The following is a 10871-nucleotide window of genomic DNA, read 5'->3' on the forward strand; positions in this document are numbered from 1 at the left end:
ACAGCTAGCTGAAATATAACTGTTACATTATTTCAAATCATTACAGCACTAAACCTTGGTTCTTCAATTATTTAATATGTAACTACTAAAAACATTTATTCAATATAAACACAATTAATGCATAAATATCATAGGTAATCATGAATCTGAAAATAATTCTCTAAGGCGCTAAAGCCACTGCCAAATTATTCTTCTTAAATAGTTACATATGCATATATCTATATTTGTAATAAAATTATACATATAAAAATTACTCATATATAAAACTGCTCCATATTAGAGATGGATCTAAATGTGTTTTGGTCTCAATATTACTTGAAAATAAGTAAAACCTTGAATGTCTAATATGATTATTAGATTAAGAATTATGTCTAAATACAGAAATTTACTACATTCTGTAAATATATGTAGTACATACATACCTGGTTGATATCATTGTTATAAAGGGTAATGGAAAGAGATTCAAAGTGAAAGTCATATTGGAGAGTGATATCCTGGTCCATAGAAAGCTTTGACTCTGTCACACCTTCTTGTTCTGATGATCCAAACATGAATATAAAAAATAAACGTTTTTAAATAGGTATGTTACTCAATACATATTTTTAAAGCCCAGATAATTTCTTATTCAAAACTTTTTATACTTTCTAGGATTTCTTAACTCATATTATAAAAGAATTAATAAAATGGCAATGATCCATTCCACATATATTTAGTACAAAGTAGCAGAGACAGACTACCTACTTAAAAAAAAAAAAAGGTACCAAGAGCAACTTAAAAAAAAAAAGGCCCCAAAAGTAGGACTATTACAGAGTAGTTTTAATTATCAAAACATTTTCCCACAACCGGTGACAATCCATTCTCAAACTGATTAGGAAACTGGAGACATATAAACAATCCCAGTTCAGATAGCTAGTCAGTAACAGATCTTCCCCTAGCTTAGTGCACTTCTTACTATCTTATATGACCGATGCCCAATTCATTAATGTCATAGAAATGAATACAATGTAACTCAATAGCAGAATATAACAGAGCTTAAATATGATGGGAGAGGCCTTTGAAATTTGGAGGCAAAAGAGATTTCAAGAAGTAATTCAGTCTTTTTTCTCATCTTGAGGCAGAAATTTCACAGACAGATAAGAATAGATGTTATTTTCAAAGCCTTTTAAAAAATTATTCTAGAATCTCTTTTGGAGATTGATTCTATCCTTTGTTCATTCCATAAGACAGTCTGTTCTTGTAAATTCCTAGAAAAGCAAACATTATATACCTTTTACCATATCATCAAGGCTTCTTCCAAGTTGGCACTTTCAAGCTCTCAACTGAACTCATCAGTTTTGTCAAGCGCCATATTAACCACAGCGCCAGAAGAAAATGCAAGGATCTGACCACAGCTGAACATAACAAGATCATTAATCAGACAAAGCCTGTCTGCTTTAGTTTATCCATTTCCACACAGTTCCTCCCTAAACACGGCAACAGCCTGCTCTTCTAGCATTTACCTATATGGCAGTAGGAACCCAGTACAGAGAGAAGCAGCACTCATAACTATCCACTTGAACCAGAAACCTTATTTTGCACAATGCAAAATATTCTGCATTTGTTACATTATGATAACAAATTATTGATGATTTCTAGGTTGCTCTCATCATTTGTTTATGTGAGTTCAAAACAAACCAGGCCTAACTATAGGAGTAGCTGTGTTGATAAGGTATTTTACTAACTGGCAGTTTTACCAATTGATCTCAGAATTAATCCTGATAGTCTGAGGGCACTATAAAGCACAGAAGCCTAGGACCATTTATTATCAGGGCAATAAGCACTTGTTTCACCTCTTTTTAGCCACAAAAATATTAAACTATTTACTGTCTAATAAAATGTGATATCCACATTGATGACTTCACATGATGAAGAAAAGTTAAATTATATTTAAAATTACCTATATAGGCAAGAAGGAAACTTATATTTTAGAAAAACTACCATTTTAAAATGGTTGAATTTAAAACACAGTGATTTTTTAAATATTCAGTTTTTTAAATCTGGAAAATTCCCTTACATATCTGACTACATCCTTCTCCAATAAAGCCAGATAAGCAAAGATGATACTACACAAGAATACGATTTCTAATGGACCAGTCGTCTGAGTATGATACCAAGGTTGTTTTCTTATATGTTTTGGGACCTTACTCTTTCTCTCAAGGCAGAAAACTTCAGTGCCTGGGGAGGCGAATTCAGCTTTCACAAGTAAAATGCAAACAAACATCATGCAGGCAACAGTAGTAGCCCTTTCCCTTGCAGCAAACGATGGGCCTATCTTTTTCCCCTGAGAGCTTCAAGAGACATCCTCAACCCCAGCAGATTTTCTATAGTAAATAGTACAACACAGAATTAGGTCATAACACATTATACTGACAACTGAAAAAATTAAAATGAAAATATGACACACTTATTTTTCGTTATAACTGAAGCAAAAACCTCCATCAGTTCATACCTTTGAGGTTGTCAGGCCCTCTTGGAACATCTTCTTTTCTCACTCTTAGAGCTTCCTGGACACCTTGTGCAGGGCTTGGCTGTGAAGAAGCTTCTCCAAGATTTTCCATCAAAATTCTCATTAAAACAGTTAAGTCATCTTCACTGAGAGCAACCTAGAAATCATCTATAATTTGTTATCATAAGGCAGCAAATGCAGAATATTTTATCTATGCCTCAATTCATTGTTCTTTAAATTAATTAGTTGTTCATCTACTGAAAAAAGAGAAAATTGGGATTATAAATACTAGAGAAGTATTTCATCTGGTATAGCATATGAGATGTGCCTCTGTGCATAAACATGCTTCTGCCTTCACCCATATTCAAGCTCCAGTTTCTGTCATTCCATCATTCTTTTCTTGCCTTATCTATTACTGCCTCAACTAGTTCCCTGAACCTGTGCCTCTCTCCCCCTTACCATCTCCATTCTGCCTCTCTCTCTATTCTTACAGTGCCAGCTCCTTCCTCCACATTATTTGCTCCCCTCCAAACTCCACACATGAAGAGTACTGTTTGACTTCTGATCTCACCAAGTAAAAAGATATCCTCCTGTTATGCAGCTCTTATTCTTAGTACTTATACATCTAGACATATATATATAAGACATCTTTTTAACTTACCAAGAATAACATCACTTACCACTTAGAACAATAACAAGAGTATCTAGAAAGAATTTTTAAAAACCAAAGCACCCACTAGGAAGACAGCATTTGGTTCATCTCCCACCTTTACAGAAGGGGGAAAGGTGGCAAAAAAAAAAAAAAAAAGGGTGGAGGGGGAGGACTTTGAGTCAAGTAGCTCCACCACTTTCAAGCCATGTTGTTGGCTAAGTCTTTTAGCCTCCCTAACTCAAGTTTCATTAAAACAGGAATACCATCTTCTTCACTGGTGGTTGTACAACACAAAGCAGCGAGAATAAATGAAGCTACCAGTGGCCACTAAGGTTCATTAAATCAATACTTCCTTTGAACTTTTTTATCCTTTACCTTTTGTATGTTTTCCATACACAAATAATGGCCTGAAGGGTCTATTTCAAGCACTTACACATAAGCTCACACATGCATGCAAGCATCTATTAGTATCTCCTCCTCCAAATGCCATGGTGTTCTGTGTCCCCTAAATTAGGTCCCCATAGCCAGGGAAATTGCCTGGTTCTCAGAATAAAGGAAAATGTGGAGATATTTTAACATGAGACATTGATCAAGGATTTCTTGTTTGCCCCAAGTTCCAATCCTCAAATTATACATAGAACTTCCTTTTGGGCTCATTCCCACTTGTAATACCAACAAAGATATCAGTTATCTAAGGGCAGCTAATTTAATTACTTCATTTGGTTTATTGTAGGTAAAAAGATCAACTGCATCATATACTTAATTTGACCTCCAGTAAGTCTGAAGGACAACACTGATGCAGCTCCACAGTGCTTTAAGAACTGAAAAAAATGATCTACTCAAAACAATTTATTGGTGCCATCTACCTGACACTCTTTTCTAGCTAGACTCCAGATCCAGGAAAACTATACAGCCTATGACTAAAATAGGGAGTGTGAAGAAAGGCTTGGATCACTGACAAATTAGGCACCCAAGCTCTTATATACTGTGGCTGCATTCTTGATTCTCAAGGGTCCTTTTGATTAAAATAAAGAATCCCATTTTGCTTTGACACTAAATTGCAGACTGTTACTTTTTTTTTCTTGTTTCTTTTCAAGTACTTCAAGCATAAAGGAAAAGTATAGAGAATAGTATAATCATCCCTTTTGCATCTACCAGCTAGCTTTATCAAACTCAATAAATTGCTGTATTTCCTTCAGATCTTTCCCCCATTACTGATACAATCAGTATCCCCCATTACTGATGCAATCCCATATGTAACTCTCTGAGAATCCATTCCTTTCTCTTTTCCTCCCAGAGAAACAAACTATCATGAATTAGAAAATTACTATTCTCAGGAATGCTTTCTTAGTTTTACCACTAAAGCATTCCTCTATAAGCAATATTATAGCAGTATCTTACATGTTGTAAAATTTGAAATACTATAAAACTGTACTATAATTTTGCAACTTACTTTTTTCATTTTTATGTTTTAGAATTGCCCATTCTGTTTCACATAGTTCTAGTTCATTCACTTTAGTCCTTTATAAGGTCCATTATATGAATATACTATAAATCTATCCACATTCTCCTGATAGACATTTAGGTCTTATTTAGCTTTCAGTAAACCTATACTCAGGAAGTGGACTTGGCCCAATGGATAGGGCATCCACCTACCACATGGGAGGTCTGCGGTTCAAACCCAGGACCTCCTTGACCCATGTGGAGCTGGCCCATGCGCAGTGCTGATGCGCACAAGGAGTGCTGTGCCATGCAGGTGTGTCCCCCACGTAGGGGAGCCCCACGTACAAGGAGTGTGCCCAGTAAGGAGAGCCGGCCAGTGCAAAAGAAAATCCAGCCTGCCCAGGAATGGCACCACACACACAGAGAGCTGACGCAGCAAGATGATGCAACAAAAAGAGACACGGATTCCTGGTGCCGCTGACAAGAATAGAAGCGAACACAGAAGAACACTCAGCGAATGGACACAGAGAACAGACAACTGGGGCGGTGAGGGGTGGGAGAGAAATAAATAAAAAATAAATCTTAAAAAAAAAAAACCTATACTGGGCAAAAGCCAACCCTCACAAACTATGAAAGTAGGAAAAATGACCAAATATTAGTCCTGGGTACTAATCTCTTAGCAGCAACGGAGAAATCAAGAGAAGGGACCCATACTTTGGAATATTGACTTCTCTATGAATACACCAAATATAATATATCTACTCATACATATACACAAGAACCTTTCACTCCCACCACAAACTTCAATTTTAACTATTTTACTATTAGATCTCTGCTCCTTTAACTCTTCGGTTTTTTCTTAGAACTCTACAATCATCAGAGATATCAAAAATAAATAAATTTTCCTTTGTTTTCACCTATCTCATTTGTTTACTCCCTCCCCTCCCAGCAAACCACCTTCCACTGTTTGGCTGCCAAAGTCTCACACACATAGGTACACAAGACTCAAAAATCAAAGTTCTACAACCTTTTTCAACCAGTCTTACCTCTTCTTGTGAACCTACATGTAACTTGTTACCTAAACTATTAAAAATACTGCTGTATTTATATGCTTGACAAACAAAAGAGTACCTATTTAAAATCATGACCATTTTTCTAGTTTAAAAAAATGGTTTCTACACAATAAAAGTAATCCTAAGGTGCTTTGGGGTGTGTGTTTTGAGGTACCAGGGCCAGGGATTGAACATGGGACCTCATATGTGGGAAACCAGTACTCAACCACTGAGCCACATCAGCTCCCCTGAGTTTTTCACTTGTTTTGCTTGTTGTTTGGCTTTTAGGAGGCACCTGAGATCAAACTCAGGACCTCCCATGTAAGAAGATGGTGCTCAACTGCCTAAGCCACATCCACTCCCCTAAGATGCTTTGAATATGGTATACTAAACATCTGACTTAAAAGAAATAAGGAAAAGTATGATGAACAAAGATGACTTCATTTCCAGTTATTCTCTTTTAATGTACTATTACCTCTGACATGCATTAGAACTGCAATATGTTAGAAAAAGGACTATCTACCAGTTTTCATATATTTTATACTTACACTTACCTGCATAGGTTTTAATTTTCCTTTTATCTCCATTCCTGGAATTTGCACATACCATGTTGCTGCTAAATTCCGTTGTATGGACAAAAGCATGTTGACTGGTTTTAAAATTTCAATTTCATGTTGTGGCAAGTCAGCTTGCAAAATAGTTCTGCAAGAAAAACAAGAAATTATTTTATATTTTTGAAATTTACATTTTAAAATGAGGGCTACGATATTGAATAACAGTTTCCAAATAACATTTTCCTATAGCGGCACCAAAGGCTACTGTCAGAATTCTTTTAAAACATGCTTCTTTTCACAAACCAATCAAAATTAATCAAGTTTATATGCAAAGCTATCAAAAACAAAACCTATGTAATGTAGATTTCAAAGACATAAATTTCATAAACTATGACTACTGCATTATTTACTATCTTTCAAAAAGGCTGCTTTGATATGGCAACCAGCGTAACACTATACAAACAAATTTTACATCATCCTAAAATTGGAACATAAAACAACTGATGGTATACCTAGCCCTTAGTATATTATTGGTACATCTCCCAAATCAAGGAGAAAAGTCCAATAAACCTAAAAGTTAAGCAAACTTATTGTAATAGTCATTTCTACCTTGTATGTCAATGACCATTTACACAATTGAATAAGTACTCTTGCCATTTCAAAGAGCCAATATCTTCCCATTTGGATTCAATAATCCTTTAGATACTTCATTGGGAATTCCCAATTGTGACAAAGGTTTAGAAATAAGAAATAAATCTTAAATTTTATTACATTTTAGGTAGTTTTATCTGCATAAAAGGAAATAGCTATGTCCAAAGTGAAAAACAATCTAAATTAATGATTATTGAATAAACTATAATTTTATAAGAGAATTCTTATAAAATATTTTTATATATTTTTATAATGGAAAAATCACATTATAAATTTTGGTAAGACAAAATAGCATATTCTATGAATATTACTATTAGCTACTGACCAAAAACCAATGATTAAGGTTTTATTATCATAAGAAATGATTTTATATTATTTTATCCCAGACAAAAATTCTTTCATATGAAGCAATATATAATACATATTTATACCTGGAGAGCTTCAAGTGAGTGAGTTGTATGTTCATTTTGTCAATGACTGGGGGAAGACAACAGTGTTCCATAGGAACCAAGCTAAATTTGTTTTCAACCCTGATTAAACCCAGATCTGCTATGATAGCATTAGGTGATACTGAAGACTGAGGAATGATAATAACTGGTGCTTTCAAATTGATATCCATTAAAAGGCGGAAGCTCTTCTCAGCCAAGTCTTTCATGCTAGATGCAGCTTTTTCTGCAGCCTGGACAGTGGCTGCACTCAAAGCTTCTTTGGCCATTTGGAAATTGTTGAGGAAGTTCTATTGGAAGAGATTGATAGAGAGATCAGAAAAAGGATTATTTTAAAAAGGAAGAACTTTAAAAAGTACTGACTTTAAGAAGAAAAATGAAATAAAGGAGATAATATAAAAGATATGCCATTTATGATAATAGAGTCTAGAAAGATACACTCTGAGCTATTAATCATAGTTACCCTTTAGGAAAATAGAGTTCTTTAACTTTTTATATTATTTCAGAATTGTTTGGATTTTATGACAAATTTTTAACACTTTAAAAAAAATAAATCTCCTTTGGATTAATGAATGTTGGTCATTAAATATTCAAATTTAAACAAAAGTGATGGAGGAAATAATTATACTTCTCCCAAAGTGGATTCAAATCTGTACCTCTACCTCATAAGAATAAAGGTTATTCTTGGAAAACTAAGGTTCCAGCAGCTTATTTCTGAAGATTTTTTAAAAATATATACTCAGGCATTGTTGCAGCAAAGCCAGGAGTTCTGAATGGCAGAGAAACCCAAAACGGCACTCAGAGAGGTGGAGGAACAGATTTATTACACACGGGCCCAAAGGAGAGTCAAGCTCCAAATTCTGAGCCCCATTTTTCAGTTTCCATAGGTTTATATAGGATTTTATGTGGGATCAGCATGACTTTTGCTTATTGGCTAACGCATTGCTACGTGAAATTTTGCAAGCGGGGTTACAGAAGCAAAATGCAGGTGCAAGGTCACAGGCTGATTTAAAGAAGCAGGGGACCAGAGTGGTTTGTTAGATTACAGAAACAGGGGGCAGGAGTCGTTCATTTGATATTCTCCTGCAAGGCCATGGTCTCACGGGCTGATTTACACAAGCCCAGGCAGGAGTGGCTCATTAGATATTTTTTCTGCAAGGTTATGCTTTTTTATTTTTCAACAGCATAAGCAAAGATAATTAAGTTCTACAATTCTGCAATCCTTAATAAGTCAAAACTTCTTTAGAGTGAGAAGCATTTACCCTCAATTACAACTAAAAACAGAAAACATTTTCCAAATAAAAAAGATTATTCTTAGAAGCAATATTCTTGATGCTCATCCATTAGTAATACAAAGCTATTAATCTCTCCTTGCAAATAAATTATTTTGCAGAAAAGTAAAAAGCAATGGTTTAAGGAGAAATCCATGAATTTTAAGCTTTGATGAGTGCATCTACTAAAAGTTATTGCCCCGCTGCTAAGAGGTACAGACAGATTTCATCTCTTCAGTATATGGCACTTAAATAAAAATAAATAATAAAAGAAAACTGCATAGCTTTGCTAATCACAATTATAATCAAAAGCTGTTAAGTACCAGTATTAGTCCTTCAAATCCTGCTGAGTTCTCTTAAAAAAAAATTCTCTTAGCTAAAAACCTTTAAGGATTTTAAAATATTAAAACTTACTTTTAAAATAAAAACTATGAAAAGGTTGAAGAATGAGTTTATATACACAAAGCTGATAAAAATACATTTGGTTATCCATCATGTTAAAATTTTCCTTAACTTACAATAATTTTCTCAGTATTTGGGTGTTTACCACAAGTCCTGTTTATTTTGTTTATTTTTTATTTTTTTTTAAGATGTACCAGGGATTGAACCCAGGATGTCATACATGGGAAACAGGCACTCAATCAATTGAGCTACAGGACTCTCTAATAAGTCCTTTTATAAAAAATTTTTACTATCTAGGTGCAGGTATACAGGCAAAGATATTGAGGCACAAATGAGAAATAAATATATTAAAAATAAACTTACCAAAAGAGACATGAAGAATTTATGCACATAAACAATTTGAATACAACCCACTTTTAGACTAAGTTTGCCATCTACTTTAGACATATCAGCATAGGCCTCTCCTTCTGTGGCATCTGGATAGAGAGTCATTTGGAACCTAAAGACTTCATCTCCCAAAATAGAGACAGCCTAAAAATATTAGATTAATCAGTTATTACATTAAGAAGGAACATTTGAATTCAACTTTAAACAGATTATTAACTAAAAAACATTTTAATGGCCAATAGCTTTTCCTATTCCTATTTAAAAAAATGTCCTATCTATGGAAATTATCACTTAATTGGTCAAAAAATACTTTCACACATTTCTGTGTATCAGGAGACCTACTTCTTCTGCAAAGTGAAGCAAACTATTAACATTTTTATCTCCAACCCATAACAAAGTACCTGACTCATGACAGACAACAAATAAATATAAACTGAACAAATGAATAAAGGCATCTCAAATCCAAGAAAGAAAATAAATTTCAATATAAAAACCAATTTCTTAATTACCTTTTTGTGAATGGACAACAAATCAACATTCATAACTATGATATCCTTAAGTCTGGCAAATACATCAGTCTGCTTTTTCTTCACAGAAATAGAAGCATCCATTCCTATGGGAAGAATAACATTTACAGAGTTTTCAGTCAACCCAAGCAAACCAATTTGGTGGTATTTAAGTTTAATAATATGCTACACCAACATATACTTAAACACACACACACACACACACATTAGACATATTAAAGCTGTCAAACTCTAAGTATGAGATACCTAAGAAAAACTGTAATACTTTAAATGAGAGGGACATCTCACACACATAAAAGTTGTAGAAATTTTAGGACAAAAGACTCCAAATTTCAAAGAAAACTAATTACACTTCTCCAAATACAAATAACCTATGCACTGGTAAGATTAGAAGTGGTCATTAAGGAAGATTCATAATGGTTATTAAACAATCACTTGCCTCATAAACCTTCATTATATTATGAAAATTGTTACTCTAATGCAGGGGTTCTTAACCAGGGGTCCATGGACCCTCAAGGAGTCTGTGAAAAAAGTTTCAGGAGGTCCGTGGGCTTGAACCAAAAATACACAAAAACATTCTTGTGGGAATGTGTTGGTGAGGGTGTGCTATACTTATTAAATAATACACAGTATAGTGGGGACTTAGTATGATTTTTATTTTGAGGTACCGTGTTCTGAGTGCAGTGGATAACTATCTGCAAAAAGGTTGGTAAGGATGGTGGAGATGGTTTTAAAATGCCATGGGAAAACTTGAATTTCTAAATGTTTGCCAAAAATGACCATTTGGACAGGTGTTGAATTGTGTTAGGTTGTCAGGTATTGAATTATGGAAAAGTTATAAAAAGTCATTTTGAATATTCCTAAAATTTAATTTAAAGACATGTTGAGTGTCATAAAACCATCTGCTGCACATCCTGAGAAGGGATCTATGATTTTCACCTGACTGGCAAAGAGGTCCATGGAACAAAAAAGGTTAAGAACTCCTGCTCTAATGACTAAGC

General features: G+C 34.2%; 1 protein-coding gene across 3 annotated transcripts in view; it reads right to left on the reverse strand.

The window, feature by feature from the left end:
- VPS13C (vacuolar protein sorting 13 homolog C) overlaps nucleotides 1–10871 on the reverse strand; it is a 228122-nt gene that overhangs the window by 86345 nt on the left and 130906 nt on the right. For all 3 annotated transcript variants that reach the window (XR_011648437.1, XM_058294293.2, XM_058294292.2), the window contains 6 exons: nucleotides 9853–9956; nucleotides 9320–9487; nucleotides 7269–7573; nucleotides 6187–6334; nucleotides 2489–2642; nucleotides 423–535 (listed from right to left, as the gene is read on the reverse strand). Coding sequence is in view for 2 of the 3 variants with exons in the window: in XM_058294293.2 (XP_058150276.2) it covers nucleotides 423–535; nucleotides 2489–2642; nucleotides 6187–6334; nucleotides 7269–7573; nucleotides 9320–9487; nucleotides 9853–9956 (992 nt within the window). In the remaining variant the exon portion in view is untranslated. The remainder of the gene's footprint in view (nucleotides 1–422; nucleotides 536–2488; nucleotides 2643–6186; nucleotides 6335–7268; nucleotides 7574–9319; nucleotides 9488–9852; nucleotides 9957–10871) is intronic.

This window comes from Dasypus novemcinctus, chromosome 3 (assembly GCF_030445035.2).
Source record: "Dasypus novemcinctus isolate mDasNov1 chromosome 3, mDasNov1.1.hap2, whole genome shotgun sequence".
Lineage (NCBI taxonomy): Eukaryota > Metazoa > Chordata > Mammalia > Cingulata > Dasypodidae > Dasypus > Dasypus novemcinctus.